General features: G+C 32.8%; 1 protein-coding gene across 1 annotated transcript in view; it reads right to left on the reverse strand.

The window, feature by feature from the left end:
- Window positions 1-1,488: 1,488 nt before the first annotated feature.
- LOC150096061 (uncharacterized) overlaps window positions 1,489-18,456 on the reverse strand; it is a 101,199-nt gene continuing 84,231 nt past the window's right edge. Inside the window, exons 8-10 of the mRNA XM_090409604.1 lie at window positions 14,339-15,015; window positions 14,059-14,176; window positions 1,489-1,892 (exon numbers count right to left, since the gene is read on the reverse strand). Of these exons, the coding sequence (XP_090265730.1) occupies window positions 1,638-1,892; window positions 14,059-14,176; window positions 14,339-15,015 (1,050 nt within the window). The 3' untranslated portion in view covers window positions 1,489-1,637. The remainder of the gene's footprint in view (window positions 1,893-14,058; window positions 14,177-14,338; window positions 15,016-18,456) is intronic.

The following is an 18,456-nucleotide window of genomic DNA, read 5'->3' on the forward strand; positions in this document are numbered from 1 at the left end:
TTCATCATCTATACATGAGTCATATCCAGAGGAAGGCTTGGCTTATGTTGTTGCATAGTTTAAATATTTTTAATGATCTGAAACCTGTTACATATATTAGTAGAGTCTGGTAAATGAAGTAATAAGGGGATTCCCCTCACTTCCAGATCACTGCAATAATAATAATAATAAATTCTGATAGTACTCACAAATTCGTAAATATATGAAAACACTCTTAAGATGATCTTAAGAGTATAGAAAGATCAATTATACATGTTTGCATGTGTTTAAAAATTAAAGTAAAACAATTCAGAGTTAAGAAACAGACATAAAAGGAAACCAAAAATTAAGAATGGATGGACTAATGTCAGCAATTTGAGGATAAGAAAATTTCAAAGAGGGATGGAATTTGATATGAATTCTTTACATGATGTGATTAGAAGAGTAGTGCTTTTCAGTCTTTGTGAAAATGATTTATGTTACTAATATTCAGATTCATAGCACTGCAAGTTCATCTTGCAATGCAACTTACCTTACATTAAAAGATAACGGAATGCTAAAAAAAATTATACAATTATTACATGGGTATTACCTACTTTTTAAACTTCTCAAACTACTTGTCAATCCTTCTCAAATCTTGAACCTGTGTAAATAATACGCAAAGCTCCAGAAACGTCAGTACTTAAATGAATAAATAGAGATTATCAACATTCAGGATAAAACTGCATCTTCTACCTATGGAATGCTTTGGAGAAGATTTTATCACAGTTTGGCATTTGCTTTTCAGCTTATATTAGAAAACAGAAATACAAAAATATTCATTTCATAATTCAGAAAATAAGATGAAAATTACAAAAATAAGTAAATCATTCTCAGCTCACTAAGAAATGAAATTGAAAAGTGTTCATCATTTTTAGATAATTATTTTTCCTCTCTGAAAGTAATAATCACAATAAATAAAGCAATATACAGAGAAATGCTATTCATTATAAAGAAATAAATAAATGCCTACACGTTTTTTTGTGGATTTACATTATAGTAAATACATGAAAAAATGAATATGTATATGATTTATACAGCATATTCAGAATTAATATAAGTTATATAAAAATTAATATTAGAAAGAGCATAAATTTTTTTTAAATTTTATATAAATGAGGAAGTAAAAATCTAAAAATTATGATGAATATGTGGCTTTTACCACTATTTTAGCATGGATCAAAATCAGTTATAAAAATACTGAAATGACAAATTTATAGTTTGGATGCATTAGTAAAATATTTACATTTAAATTCAACAATATATATTACTCACATAAGACTGTCTTAAATGTCCAATTATTTTCAAAAAAAAAAAAAAAAATTACTATACAGATATTCACACACACAGGCTATTGCAGCCAAGGCATTAATGAAAACATATTTTATCAGCATTATTCTGTTCATAAAAATATAAAAAATTACTTTCAATAAAAATTCCAAAAAATGCTTATGCATCTCCTTGGCATGGTCAGCTGTGGGACAGAAATATTCATATATCTAACATTCTCATCACTTAGTAGTAAGTGACAATATATTTGACTATATGCATTCCTATATGCTGTTTTCATCTATAGTTTGTCAGCAGTCTTAACACATTATCTCATATTGTTATAATACTTAGCCTTGTAACCAACGAATTAAAATTACTGCAAAAATTAAGCCTACATTGGTGCATAGAGTTTCACCACCTGCAATTCGACATTTCAGTGTGTCAAAACGGCTTGGACTTGACTTTACTAATTTTTCAAATTCCGCTTCCAAAATCTGTCCATCAAAGTATGTAATATAATCATTAAAGGGATACTCATAGCCTTGATTACACTGGCATTTGTAACCACCTGAATCAAATCCACGTCCCAAGATGGGTATACACTACAAATAAAATAAAGTTTCATCATTTAGGAATTAATACCAAAAATAAAATAAACATCACAATCCTAAGTAACATGAAAAGGTAGAGTACAAAAAAAATCTCTAAGATTAAAACAAAGCACATACACAAGACTGTATTGTAAATCAGATTTAGAATTGGGCATATAACTCATGCAAAAATAAGCCAAAACGAAGGTATTCAATGTTGCTGTCAAAGGCATTAGTCTTTCACACTTGAGCTGCAAAACTTATTGTTTGATTGATCCATCAAAATATGAAATATAGTAATTAAACAGATACTCATAGCCTTGATTATGTTGATATTTGTAACAACCTGCAAATTTATGTCCCAAGATGAGTATAACAAATAAATAAAATCTCATTATATAGGAATATGGGGATGGGCTGGCAATTTGGAATTTAACCAAATTATCTAATTGGCTTAAATCAGAAACAAACAGTACAACATGATGAAATTTCAGTTACTGGAATGAACATAATGCCAGAAGAAATGAAGATAGGCCATTATGAGAAGTATCAACAGAAAAGAGGTTGAGCTGGCAGAAGAACTAGAGAAGTACCACATGGACATGTTTCTTGATTGAAAGGCAATTTCAAGTAGAGTTATGTAGGCAAATTTCAAAATGGGAAACTAGACAATGAAACTTCTTTGTGCCTATGGTTCAACAGGAAAATTTTTCGAGTCATTAGAATAGCTGAAAGAGAAAAGCTCATCCCTGTTAAGGTGTAAATGGCATGATAGGAAATCAATCTTATGCATACAGAAATGTTTTGAGAAAATTTAGAGAAAAGGGAAAAGATAAGAATAGTGGTTAAGTGCCTGCTAAATTCAGGACACATGCACACTAGTCATCACTAACATTTTTATCATACATACCTATGATAAAGTTTAATTTATAAATTAGGCACACAGTAAGAGATTAACAATTAACTACAATAATAAAATAGAACAATTATAACAATACACTGCAATAAAAGTTATATGAATGTGAATGGAATCTTAGCAACCTCAGCATACTTTTTTTATTATTTATTTATTTATTATTTTATGAAGTTGAGAATTTTCATCTTTTCACTTAAGCACTTTACGGCTTGTCAGCATCACTTTGAGGCATTATTAAGTAAAATAAGGGTTACTTGAACACAAGCACTGCAATAGTCGATCTGATAACCAAGAACTACTCAGAACGGTACACAATTTAAAACTATATGAAATGTTGATTTCTGGAATATTTTTGGATGGCTACTAAGTAACTTTCTGTCTCCAAAAGAGACAGAAAAAAAAAAAAAGAAAGTATATAAAAAAGTTCCTAGAGTAAGATGGCAAAGGCTCAGAGAGAGAGAGAGAGAGATAAAAAAAAAAGATAACAGACATGTATAACTATTTAAACAAAAGACATTGAAAGACCAGAATAAATATAGAAAAGGAAAATAACAGAATTCATTTTAGAAATTATGGACTTCACATATTTATAACCGTGTTATAAATAACTATTTTAATTTCTTGACATTTCGATCTTCATATTAAGGTCATCATCTGGAGTATATACAAATATACAAGGACAAGCTGAGTTATACATTTCACACAGTATGCTAAAGAGACAATGATTTGATCAACGGTTATTCTACTGGCATGACCTCTAGTGAAAAAAAATTATATGTGCGTGTGTATGTATATATATATATATATATATATATATATATATAATATAAAGAGGAAAAAAAGGGGGGGAAAAAAGAAAAGAAACAGATAAAAATTAATTACTTATTTAGAAACTACATCAAAGCTAAATTCTATTTAAGATAACATAAGAGAAACATTCTTTCATATAGATAGTTTTCTTACAGTAACAATGATGTCCTAATTTAACATGACAATTGTTATATTAGATTTAAGATTCTGGATTATCTACAGTCCTGTTTATAGTTAACTCTTAGGAAGAAAGGTTCCGTGGGTAGAATATGTTCCTTCCACATGCTTGGGATTTTTAGACCATCATTATTGTTCAGATTAGGGTGGTTGATAAGAATCTCACAGGCTTCCTTAAATTTGCATTCATACCATGTCTTGGTGTGATGTAAACAACTGGTTCTTTTCCAGTCAATTCTATGTAAAGTGTTCAGGGCATGATCAGAAAGACTGCTTGACCATAATTATTATATTTAATGTGTTGTTTATGTTCCTTTTTGTCTGATAGGAATTGTGCATCCTGTTTCCCCTCTATATGGTAGATTACAGGTGCAATAAATACGATATACTCCAGGGTGGGCCAGCAGAGGAAGTGGGGTCTTTGGATGAGTTTAGTAAGCTTTTTAATTTTACAGAAGGTTTAAAGGTGACTTTGAGGTTGTATTTCTGTAGTATTCTGTTTATTTTATCTGATGTCCCTTTAATGTAAGGAATGGTTATAGTTTTATTATAACCATTTATTATAACCTTTGGTTTTTATTGGGGTCTTTGTAGAGAATTTTGTTAATAGTGTTTTGGCTGTAACCATTTTTTATAAAAATATTGCTGATAACTTTAAATTCGTCTTTAAGCGCTTGTTCATTGGAGCAAATCTTCAAAGCCCTGTTTTTGTGTTGGTAGGAGTTTATGTGTGTGTGTATATATATATATATATATATATATATTGGCCAGTATGTGTCAGTTTCTGGTAAACAGTGAAGGAAAGACTGCCAGAAGGGAGACGTGTGACAAGTGTATCTAGAAACGGAAGTGTGTTCTGCTTTATATGGCTTCAGTAAGCCCCATTTGGTACTGTACATAAATCTGATCACCTGAGTTTCTTGATGATGAGGCGAAGATCTAGAGGCAGGTCTATGGAATACACGTTATTAGAATAAGATGGGTCGATTGGTGGAGCCTCTACTACTAATGGCTCAAGCAAAAAGTTAAGCAAGTTTGAGTGCAGTTAGTAGTTGGAAGGGGCTCAATCGTTCAATACTGTTGGCACACTCTCCCTTGATGAGTCTTTGGACTCCCTGGAGGTGTCACATAATAATAATAAAACCTTTAAAACACATACACTTCATAATTGAGATTGAAAAGCAGAACACACTTCCATTTCTAGATACACTTGTCACACGTCTTCCTTCTGGCAGTCTTTCCTTCACTGTTTACTGGAAACCGACACATACTGACTTGGTGGTGGTAGGAGTTTATACACATAAACTCCTACCACCACCACCCAACACAAAAACTAGGTGTCATTAATACTCTAAAAAACAGGGCTTTGAAGATTTGCTCCAATGAACAAGCATTTAAAGACAAATTTAAAGTTATCAGCAATATTTTCATAAAAAATAGTTACAGCCAAAACACTATTAACAAAATTCTCTACAAGACCTCAATAAAAAACAAAGATAAACCAGACTACAATAAAACTATAACCATTCCTTACATTAAAGGGACATCAGATAAAATAAACAGAATACTACAGAAATACAACCTCAAAGTCACCTTTAAACCTTCTGCAAAATTAAAAAGCTTACTAAACTCATCCAAAGACCCCACTTCCTCTGCTGGCCCACCCTGGAGTATATCGTATTTATTGCACCTGTAATCTACCATATATAGGGGAAACAGGATGCACAATTCCTATCAGACAAAAAGGAACACAAACAACACATTAAATATAATAACTATGGTCAAGCAGTCTTTCTGATCATGCCCTGAATACTTTATATAGAATTGACTGGAAAAGAACTAGTTGTTTAGATCACATCAAGACATGGTATGAATGCAAATTGAACATCTAATCTAATCTAATCCAAACAATAATGATAGTCTAAAAATCACCAAGCATTTGGAAGGCACATATTCTACCCACAGAACCTTTCTTCCTAAGAGTTAACTATAAACAGGACTGTAGATAATCCAGAATCTTATATCTAATATAACAATTGTCATGTTAAATTAGGACATCATTGTTACTGTAAGAAAACTATTTATATGAAAGAATGTTTCTCTTTTGTTATCTTAAATAGAATTTAGCTTTGATGTAGTTTCTAAAGACGTAATTAATTTTATCTGTTTCTTTTTTTTCTCTTTATATATATATATATATATATATATTTCAAAAAAATAGATTTAATGACTCCAAGACCGAGATAACATATAAAGATTTTAATGATAAATACTACTAGTTTCGGCATATAGCAGCCTTCTTCAGGTATTTATAAAGGAAAGGAATACTAATAAACATTGAATTATTTAAATAAACAAACTGGAAATTACAGGTACAAATTGCCTCACATAATCGATACATAAAAACGTTGTATTTTTCAAGTTGTTCCAACTGGCGTGCCATTGTTTGTTGCAATTGTGCGTGCAAGTTCACTGTGAACGCCAATATTGAATAACTGCAGCATGGCTATCTGGGATGTTATAACTTAAATTATTATTTAAGTGGACCGGGTTCAGTAGGATTTCCCCGTGATTCTACGATTTTTCTTTCAAACTCATCTTCACAGCGAAAAATATTTTCTGATCTATTCCAGCATACAGAGTGGCTTTGTTGGTCATCATTAGGATTATTTGAAAAAAAGAACATGACTGGATAAAGCAGTTGCATGAGATCTTTTGTATGAGATGTCTCTCTTATGCTCTTCTATGCGTTGTTCAATAGATTTGTTAGTTTGACCAAAGTATGGGATATTGCAATCACACCACAATTTATATACTCCAGGGTACTTAAGGTTGTGATGAGTAGGTTTTGGATGGCTGATTAGAGAGCGGATTTTTGGAAGTGTGGTGAAGAAGGTCCTGATATTATATTTTTTAAGGACTTTAGCTATTTTCTTAGAGACTGTGCTAATGTATGGAATAGAGATGCTACCTTTAAAATTAATAGTCTCTGTTGTGCACTGCTTAGGAGGGTTCAGAAGAAGTTTCTTAATTGTTTTTTCAGAGTATCCATTTTGTTTAAAAATAAGAGTGAGGTGATTCATTTCTTTTTGTAGTTCATCTTGTTCATTTAAGAGAGAACGTGCTCTGTGTCCTAAGGTAGATATAATTCCAAGTTTTTGTGGTGGAAAATGATGAGAAAGATTATGCAGATATCTATTGGTATGCGTAGGTTTTCTGTACATAGAGATTTTTAATCTTTCAGAGTATCGTGTAAGCATAACATCCAAAAAAGGTAAAGAGTTATTATTTTTCTATATCAGCAGTAAATTTTATATTAGGATGTTGGATGTTTAGATGACGAAGAAAATCTGTGAGAGCTGTGTGCCCGTGATTCCAAATAATGAATATATCATCAACATATCTTTTCAATAGATATCTGCATAATCTTTCTCATCATTTTCCACCACAAAAAACTTGGAATTATATCTACCTTAGGACACAGAGCACGTTCTCTCTTAAATGAACAAGATGAACTACAAAAAGAAATGAATCACCTCACTCTTATTTTTAAACAAAATGGATACTCTGAAAAAACAATTAAGAAACTTCTTCTGAACCCTCCTAAGCAGTGCACAACAGAGACTATTAATTTTAAAGGTAGCATCTCTATTCCATACATTAGCACAGTCTCTAAGAAAATAGCTAAAGTCCTTAAAAAATATAATATCAGGACCTTCTTCACCACACTTCCAAAAATCCGCTCTCTAATCAGCCATCCAAAACCTACTCATCACAACCTTAAGTACCCTGGAGTATATAAATTATGGTGTGATTGCAATATCCCATACTTTGGTCAAACTAACAAATCTATTGAACAACGCATAGAAGAGCATAAGAGAGACATCTCATACAAAAGATCTCATGCAACTGCTTTATCCAGTCATGTTCTTTTTTCAAATAATCCTAATGATGACCAACAAAGCCACTCTGTATGCTGGAATAGATCAGAAAATATTTTTCGCTGTGAAGATGAGTTTGAAAGAAAAATCGTAGAATCACGGGAAATCCTACTGAACCCGGTCCACTTAAATAATAATTTAAGTTATAACATCCCAGATAGCCATGCTGCAGTTATTCAATATTGGCGTTCACGTGAACTTGCACGCACAATTGCAACAAACAATGGCACGCCAGTTGGAACAACTTGAAAAATACAACGTTTTTATGTATCGATTATGTGAGGCAATTTGTACCTGTAATTTCCAGTTTGTTTATTTAAATAATTCAATGTTTATTAGTATTCCTTTCCTTTATAAATACCTGAAGAAGGCTGCTATATGCCGAAACTAGTAGTATTTATCATTAAAATCTTTATATGTTATCTCGGTCTTGGAGTCATTAAATCTATTTTTTGAAATGTATAACAACCGAGTAAAAACTAATCGCCACATATATATATATATACATATAATTTTTTTTTCACTAGAGGAAGGGGTTCAATCGTTCAATACTGTTGGCACACTCTCCCTTGATGAGTCTTTGGACTCCCTGGAGGTGTCACATAATAATAATAAAACCTTTAAAACACATACACTTCATAATTGAGATTGAAAAGCAGAACACACTTCCATTTCTAGATACACTTGTCACACGTCTTCCTTCTGGCAGTCTTTCCTTCACTGTTTACTGGAAACCGACACATACTGACTTGGTGGTGGTAGGAGTTTATACACATAAACTCCTACCACCACCACCCAACACAAAAACTAAGTGTCATTAATACTCTAAAAAACAGGGCTTTGAAGATTTGCTCCATTCTTCATGCCAGTAGAATAACCGTTGATCAAATCATTGTCTCTTTAGCATATTGTGTAAAATGTAACTCAGCTTGTCCTTGTATATTTGTATATATTCCAGATGATATGAAGGCCGAAACGTTGGGAAATTAAAATAGTTATTTATAACACGGTTGTAAAGTCCATAATTTCTAAAATGAATGCTGATCACCGTGCAACACTAAGAGAAAGAAAAATAACAGAAAGGTGGCAAGATATTCTGGAATATATTAAAAAGCTTAGAAATGGAAGAATGAATGACAGAAAAAATCACAAATGATAAAGGTGACATAAAAGAAGCTAAAGATATCTAGAGTAATAACTTTTAAAGGTTGTTAAATGAAGCAAGCCATGAAAAAAGTGGGGCAAAAAATATTCAAGAGAAATTTTTCTTGAATATTTATCAAGAAAAATTGAATATCAAAAATTAATCCTTGAGATAGAAAAAGATATCAAATGCCTGAAATGTGAAAAAGTAGTTGAAGATAGATTATATTCAACCAAAAATGCTCAAACATGAAGGTATAAATGTTTTGCAGTGGCCACACTGCATAATTCAGAATGCCTGGATTTATGTTTATGTTGTGAGCAGTTAGAACTACTGAAGGAAGTACAGTAAGATGGTTTGATGTAAAATCCAGTGTAAGATTAAGGATACACATCATTATATTATGAAAGAAAATGGTATTAAAACCTGATATCAGAATCAAAGATATCAAACTTAGTGCAAATCTTCAGGATTCTTTAAATAAATTGGATAACTGCTGTAATAAATATGGAATGAAAATCAGCATAAAAAGATAAAACCATGAAAACAGGAAGTAACATAGAAAACTTCAACTACATTCTGAATGGAGAACTTATAAAACAAGTAAAACATAACAGCTATTCGGGTAAATTTTTTAGTGAAGACAACAAATTAAATATGAAAACAGGTAGCAAAATAAAGAAAACTGGTATCAACTGAATACATTTATATGAAATAAAAGAAAAATTATTCAAAAACTCCAAACTAGAAGTATAAAAGACTTAAGTATAAAAGACATAATTTTAACTTAAGGTTCCAAGAACTGGATTAGAAGTAAAATGATTGATCAAAAACTAGAGATAATAGGTATGAGTTCTGAGAAGGGATGCTTAATGAAGGAATTGGAGAAATGACCAAGGCTTCTGACCTAATGTCCAATCATCACGTTCTCATGGTGCACCCTATTATATATTTACCTGGATGAAGGAATTGAAATTTCGGATTTAGCTGACCAAATTGCATTCTTATTGGCTTAAACCATAATTCAAACTGATGGTACAACATGATAGAATCTCATGCCAGTAGGGGCATTGCCCAATTAAACAAGGCTTCATCGCATTCGTAGAGAACCAGGGCAAATAGCGAAAAGGCAACTACTCGAATAAATCCTGAAAGCTCAACATTAGCAGAGTTCAAGATTGGTACTATCAACATAAGAAACATCAATGGAAAATGGAACTAGCAGAAGAACTAGATAAGCACCAGGCTGACATAATAGGCATGACTAGAGTAGGTGAGATCATTCTAAGCAACAAATATAAAATGTTATATTCAGGCAATAACAATCAGGGAAATGAGGGAGTAGCAATATGTATTAATCACTAAATATAAGCATAATCTTGAATGGTAGGCAATATCAAGTAGAGTGATGTGGGCAAATATCAGAATGGGGAACTGGATTATGAACTTATTTGTGCTATGGTACTACAGGTTTTACTAAGGAAGAAGTGGGGGGATTTTTCAAGACATTAGAGAAGGCAACCGAAAAAACAAAAAAAGGAAAAGTTGGTCCTTGGAGTTGTAAACAGCAGAGTAGGAAATTATTACCAGACATGTGGAACTGTTTCGAGGAAATTTGGAGAAAAGAGCAAAGCTAATAATAATGGTAAGCACCTGCTGGATTTATGTTCAGGACATGGACTAATTATTACTAACACCATGTTCCAACATAAACATGTGCACAAATTCGCATGTGGAGAAGATGCAAGAAATGTCTCATCGACTATGTTATTGTTGACAGCGATGTTTCTCCATTAATTCAGGACAAGAGTATACAGAGGATATAAAACGGAAAGTGATCATGCTTTAGTTTTAATCAGAATAAAATTAAATTTGGGTTCAAAGAACTGTGTGTGTGTGTGTGCACGCACATAAGAAAGATTTAAAACGAATCAAAGCTGAGCAGCTTTCAAAGGTTAACTGTAGGTAAAAAATACACATAAAAAAAAAAAAAATTAAAGAGTTCGAAAACAAGAACCCAAGATTAAATGGAAAACCCTGAAAAAAACATTGATTCAACCAGAGAGACACAGTGAGGTTGTCTGCAAGGATAGAAAAAAATCAAAGCTCCATGATGGGCTCAGAAAGTTAAAGAGAGAGTGAAGTAAAAGAAAAAAAAAGCATACGGAAAGTTCCTGGCAAGCAAGTCCACTTGTGCTCTTAGAGAATAATATGCTTTTCAAAAAAAAAAAAAAAAAAAAATTATTATTATTTTTTTTTCATTTTTCACTGGATGTGATCAGAGCAATCACATCACGCTGCTGTGATCTGGCACACCCAAGAATATTTCTTCGGAGAAAGGGAGGAGCTCGATCCCAGTAGAGCATATCCCCATGGGTGCACCCAGTGTGCTATGATTTAATTGCTACTTTTCTGTTTATTCTACTTAGAAAAAAGTGAAATATTAGCCTTTTTTTCTTGACCAGAACCAAGAAAGTGAAGCATTGGGTAAAACTAGCTAAGCAAAAGTCATGGGAAGACTGTTAAAAACACAGAAAATAAACATCAGGAAGGTGGCAAAATATTCTGGAGGCTATTGAAAAAGCTTGGAAATGGAGGAAAGCATAGTACTGTAAAAGGAATCAAAGACGATAAAGGTAACATGAAAAATGAAGGTAAAGATATTCTAATGTCTGGAGTAATTACTTGGAAAGATTACTAAATGAAACATGCAGTGTCAGCACACTGGTAGAAAACACTCAACAGGAATGCAATAAGGATTACATACTTGAAGTAGACAAAGCCATCAAAAACCTGAAATGTGTAAAAGGTATATTCAATTCTGATATATGACCAGAAATGCTTAAATCCCATCCATCCATTTCTCATCTGTCCAAAACAGATTGAGTTCATGAAGTTAGTGCAGCTGGCTTGCCATTCCTCCTCTTCTTCTTCTTTGAGTGCCATCTCCTATTGGAGGTAGGCAACCACCTTGGCAAATTTTGAGTGATTCTCAGCCACTCTGAGCAGTCTCTCAGAGTTCATGCTAGTCTACTGTCTGATGTCTCCCAGCCAAGAGTTTCTTCGTCTTCCTTGTCCTCTTCTTCCATTTATCTTCTCTTTATAATCAATCGAAGTATCTTATATTTTTCATTACGAAGTAGGTGACCAAGATATGCAGTTTTCCTTCCTTTTATGGTATCTAAAAGTTCACGCGATTTCCTCATTTGTTCCAGTACTTCCTGATTGGATGTTTTTGTTGTCCATCAGATTTTTAACATTCGTCTGTATAACTACATCTCAAAGGCTTCAAGTCTTTTTATTGATGTTATCTTCAAGGTCCAAGTTTCTGCACCATACAGCAGTACAGACCATACATAGCATTTAACCATGCATACTCTAAGCTCTAAATTTAAACTGCAGTTACACAGTGTTGATTTCATCAAGAGTTCCTGCATTCCTCTAAGTAGAGGTAAATATTTTATGTCTGTAGAACTGTGTATTCACGAGGACATTGATGAAAAACTAGAATTTTTTCATCAATACCTGCCATTTGGCAGGCAGACTCACACACACATTATACATGTTCATTTCAATTAGCCAGTAGAATTTTATTTGAAGTTAGCCTTTGTGATCTGTCTTAATGACATCAAAAATTTGGACAATAGTTTTTAGTTAGATACTATTTGGCAGTACAACATACGGTTTTTCTTAAGTCTATACAGCATAGTTTCTGTGGGAGGGGACATGTGATTCATTAGTTAGTGCCGTTTTTATCCCAGTTGTCTCTAATTGCACTATTTGTTGATAAATATATCACAGAGATTGCAAATGTCTCTGTACCTTATTCAGTGATACAATAATACTACTTGGTTTTCTTGCTTCTGCAGAATAGTGGCTGTTAGGGAAGGCGTGTTGTTTATCATGGTGTTCAAATTACTATCTCCCCGACATGAACTTAACTTTTTTTTTTTTTCATGTGTGAGGTATACGAGAAACTTGTTTGTTTTTTCATAAAGTAAAATCAGGGGTGCGAGTTATACATGAGTTTGAATTATATTCGAGTAAATATTGTTACTCGAATACGATAAAACACTTGATCAAAAACTACAGACAACAAATCTGAAAGTTCTGAGAAAGATTAGGGGAGTGAATAGATGGCATCAGTGGCAGTATCATATTAAAAGTGAGAATATTAAAATAGAACTTGCCATTGTTAGCATTCAGGAATGTATCAGCAGAGCTAATTAATCTCAGGTGTTATGGTGCCTTAAATAGAATGGGGAAAGGAGAGATCAGCAAAAAAAGTGTTTTTTTCCAGGTTGACAGGGAAAAAAAACGTCACAGAGGAAGACCAAAATTAGAGGTGGATTGATGCAGTAAAAAATGCTTTTGAAGATAAATATAAAATCAGATAATGTTGGTGCCTTGACAGGTAACAGATTAATTTGGAGGAAAATTGTCAATCAGAAGTTAGTAATGATGCAACTTTTTATGTAGTGCTATCATAAATATCCTGTTCATCCCCTGTGGGTACATATCAGGAATTTGATGATGAGTTCTGAGAAAAATTAGAGTGGAATGAAGAGATAGAATCAATGGCAAAATCATATTAAAAATTGAGATATTAGGAAAGAACTTCACATTGTTTGCATTCAGAAAGATATGAGCAGAACTAATCTCAGGCACTTAATGAGAAAGGGAGAGGAAAGGTTAGCAAAATAGGTGTTTGATGCCAGGAAAAGACTCTGAGGGAAGACTAAGATCTAGGTAGATTGATGGATTAGTAGTGCCTTAAAAGCCTAAAATGTAGGACCTAACAATATTGGAGATCCAACAGATGGACTAATTAAAAACTGTCATATGAAAGTTAGAAATAATGTAAACTTTCCTTGAGGACATATTGGGAATTTTATGATGATCAAAAATCTGTGTGAGTAATCTATGTATATCTAGAAACAAAAATCAAAATTATTATATCAAATAGTAATTTCATTAAGAGTTAGACCATGCATAGAATAAAAACATGTTAACAAAACTTAACCATAACAAAGTAATTATCTTTTGCCTTATTATAAGATTCATATTAAGAAATGTCATCAAAACCAGCAGAAATTTTTGAAGACATTAAAACTGTATTTGCAATCAAGAACTGAGCAATGCAATTAACATTATTTGTATAAACTAAAATTTTATAAAATAAAGTCATACCCTTGAAGACAATCGGTCACATTTATGAGTATCCTTGAATGCATTACTAACAAAGTAATCATCATCACACTGGTTGATATCTAGTTCTTCTATGTTCATTGATACAACCACAGCTCCTCTATATAAAAATGTTTCCAGTTTAATAAGAAAGAACATGAAATATGAGATGAATATTTATTTATCAGATAGTTCCATTTATCACTCTTTATTAATTTTAAAACTCAAGAAATATCATAGCAAAACAAAAAACTTCATATATGACTAATAAAATAGTGCTTACTTGAATTCTAGTCTACTTTTAATTTTGTCCCAGCCAAAGAATGGTGCAGCATATGTGAGAAGCCACATATTATGAAGACCACCACAGTCAAAATAAGGTGAAGTCCAGTAACCATGTTTCAGCTCTGCAGCCTTATATTGCAATGGGTAATGATCATAACGAATAGGATAAAGACCAGAAGAATTGTAACGAATTTGAATTTTTGTGGTATATGTCTCTAAGTCATCTGTATTAGCAGACCATCGAACTTTTAACTTCTTAAACCATTCTTTATGCAAATATGAATGTTTGCTACTATGCCTTGCGATATCATCCACAAAGAAGTTTCGAGCATTTCTCTGTTTTCTAAATGCATAAGGGGCAAACAGAGTTCGGTTAGGAAACTGATTTGTGTCAAAATAAGCTCCACAGCCTTGAATCTTTTCATCACTTATTACAGTAGCAAGTACTTCCCCAATAAGCTGATCTATAGTTAAAGGTTTATCTGGGACTCTAAATTCTGCAAACAGCTCCTTTGGATCAACTATTTGAAGAAATGCAGAGATGAAATTAGCTAATCGTAGTGCCATGCGAGCTTCATTTTCAAACTGAATTTCTTTGCCATAAGCAATATCTCCTCTCAATACTAGCCTGTCTGGATATTTCTGTCCAATTTCCTCACAGGTTGATTCAGTAACCTATTAAAATTAAATCAAGTGATGTTCAATATAGAGATTATAAAATACATATTATATCTAAAAAATAAGAGATGAATTACACAAAAGTATATAACATGTGCTGTATATCAGCCCAACGGATAACAATAGAGCAAAATGTAGATATTAAATATGAAATAAACATAATTCTAAAAGAAAGAAAAAAAATCGGCAAACAAAATGGCATATATCCCACAGAAATGCCAAACAGTTACACTACCCTGGAGAAAACAAACACTGATCAAAAAGTTACTTATTAAAGTGAACACTAAACTATATGCAATTCATCACAATTTGATCTCAAAATTGATTTCCATAACTTTTGACTTATTTAGACCCAGTGAAATGCTTCTAATCACTGGTTTCTTAATGCTTTTCATGCACTCTGCAGCATAATTTAAAGTGAATTATGAAACTGAATCATGCAACATATAACATCAATACACTGAATTAAAAATATAAAAAGAGGCTGAATAAATATGACATATTCATGATATGCCAGTCATCAAATGATTAGATAGTCACAGTAACTGCATATATGAAAAAGACATACAAACAAAAATAAAATTTATTATTCACAAAAATACTTCTATGAATATTATGAACATGAATATCATCACTAATGACTATATACTTCATGCCAACATTTATGTATTATTTTCAAATTAATACTACAAACTGGTAATCTATATCAATTAACTAGTTACATTACTTACGGCTAGCAGTTATTAACCTGTCATCAAGTAATCAGTTGGCAAAAATAATTGGCTTGTAGTGTGAACCAGAAAATGTAAGAATTACTGTAATAATTTCTCATATAAAATATGAAAACAGTGCACTTTGGTAGCTCAACACCACCAAAATAACAAATAGGTTAAGTTATCATAAGTATTATGCAATGTCATACAGACCACAGACAAGTGTACAAAAGAGCATGCAGGTAATTTATTATGTCTGTACATGAATGCTAGGAGTATCAGAAACAGAGGAGTAGAATTTGTTGCCTTGGTATTGATAAGACTTGGCTATCACAAGCAGACATACTAACTGGCATTGAGTGCAAAGGGTGTAGTATTTTTAGAAAAGATAGATAGGATAGGAAAGAAGGGGGCATGCTGGGATTGATATCATGACTTTAATCCAGTTAGAGTTGAGGCCTATGACTGCAATACAAGTAACAGTTTTTCATGCTACAGTAGGTTTGAAAGCCATCTAGTGTGAGATAGAGTCTAATACGATTAAATACATAGTGGGGTGTTGTTACAGACCTGGCGGATCGGGTGCTAGTGATGAAGAAATGCATCATCAAATAAATACGATGGATGCAAAAAGAGTAATCATAACAGGGGACTTTAATTATCTGAACATTGGTTGGGTAGCTATGAAATTGTATGAGAAGAATGAAACTAAATTTATTGAGCTGTTGCGAGACAAATTCCTAATGCAACATGTGACAGAAGAAACTTGCGGTCAAAGAGTGTTAGATCTGATTATAGTGTCAGAGGAAGTTAAAGATGTAACCATTATGCATCCAGTTGGTGACAGTGATCATGCAGTACTCACTTGGGAAGTGACCAAGTTTGTGAATGTTCCATTAAGAAAAGGTTACATGCTGGACTACAAAGCAGGAAATTATGACCATCTGAGGGGGTATGCTGGGTTCTGTACCATGGTATCAGTTATTGGATGGGAACAATATTGATAGTGTATGGACGTGTTTAAAAAATACTTAAATGGTGTAATATCACAATGTGTCCCAAGAGTTCAAAGAATAAATAGAGTAGGAGTGAAATGTATGTGTAATCTAATTAAGCAAGAGATTCGTAAGAAAAAGATGATATGGAAATAATATTGTGTGCGTAAGGATGATGTCAGTTATGATAATTATAAGTAGCAGGCCGCAAGTGTTGAATGGAAAGGTAAGTCCGAGTATGAAAAAGAAACTGGCTCTGCAAGTTAAAGACAACCCAAAAGAATTCTATGTTGCAAGTAAAAGGAAGAATTTGAAAGTAACTCTACTGCATGCAGATGGTATATGGGTGACTGATGCAGAAGTGATTGTTCAACTAACAAGCAGTCATTTTGCTAAAATCTATCAACCTGATATATGCAACATTGAACTTACCACTTCACTGTATGAGGAAACGCATGTGGATGAGGAAGAAGTACTAGAGCTATTGTACAAACTGAATAAGAATTCTGCAATAGGAACTGATGGGATATTAGGAGTGACTGAAACAAAAAAGACCAAAACTGGTGAGATCTTTCTGAGCAATAAATACAAAATGATATATTCAGGCAACGACAATCAAGGAAAAGAAGAAGTAGCCATTGTATTCAACACTAAATACGAGGCTAATCTTGAATGGCAGGCAGTCTCAAGTAGAGTGATGTGGCCAAATATAAGAATGGGGAATTGAACAATGAGACTAATTTGTGCCTATGGTCCCAAAGAAGGTTCTACTAAGGTAGAAGTGGAGGAATTTTTTCAGGTTTTAGAAAAAGCAGCTGAAACAATGAAAAAGGAAAAGTTGGTCCTTGTTGGAGATCTAAATAGCAGAGTAGGAAATGATTGTGAGACATACAAAAATATTTTGGGAAAATTTTGAGAAAAGAGCAAAGCTAATAATAATGGCAAATATTTGTTGGATTTCTGCTCAGGACATGGACTGGTTATTACTAACACCATGTTCCAACATAAAAATGTGCACAAATTTACATGGAGAGAAGAGGCTAGGAATAAGAAAAGTCTCATTGACTATGTTATTGTTGATAGTGATGTTTTCTCCCTGGTGCAGGACACCAGAGTGTACAGAGGATTTGAAATTGGAAGTGATCACTATTTAGTCTTGAGCAGGATAAAATTGAATTTCATATTGAAAAGAATAACATGAAAGAAAGTTTTAAAGCAAATAAAAGTTGAGCAGCTCTCAGATGTGAACTGTAGACTAAAATAGAGAAAGATTATTGAAAAGAAAATGAAAGAGTTTGAGAACAGGAATCAAACCTTGGAGATTCAGTGGCAAACTCTGAAGAAAACATTGATTGATTCTGCCAGAGAGGCATGTGGTGAGTTTGTCATATCAAAAGTTCCTGGCAAATAAGTCAGCTTTTACTCTTACAGAATACAGAGACAAATGTAAGAAAGCTAAACAGTGTGTAAAACTAGCTAAACAAAAGTCATGGGAGGAGTTTGGCAAGAATATAGAAAATAAATATCAAGAAGGTGGCAAAATATTCTGGAGGTTGTTGAAGAAGCTTAGGAATGGAGGAAAGAGTGCTGTAAAAGGAGTTAGAGATGATAAAGGTGACATGAAAACAGGAGAAAAAGATATCCTTGAAGTATGGAGTAATTACTTTGAAAAACTGCTAAATGAAACAAGCAGTGATGACAGCACAGTGATAAAAAAACACTCACCAGGC

The sequence above is a fragment of the Typopeltis vanoorti genome, chromosome 19, assembly GCF_054136105.1.
Source record: "Typopeltis vanoorti isolate ZY-2024b chromosome 19, IOZ_Tvanoo_1.0, whole genome shotgun sequence".
Classification (NCBI taxonomy): domain Eukaryota; kingdom Metazoa; phylum Arthropoda; class Arachnida; order Uropygi; family Thelyphonidae; genus Typopeltis; species Typopeltis vanoorti.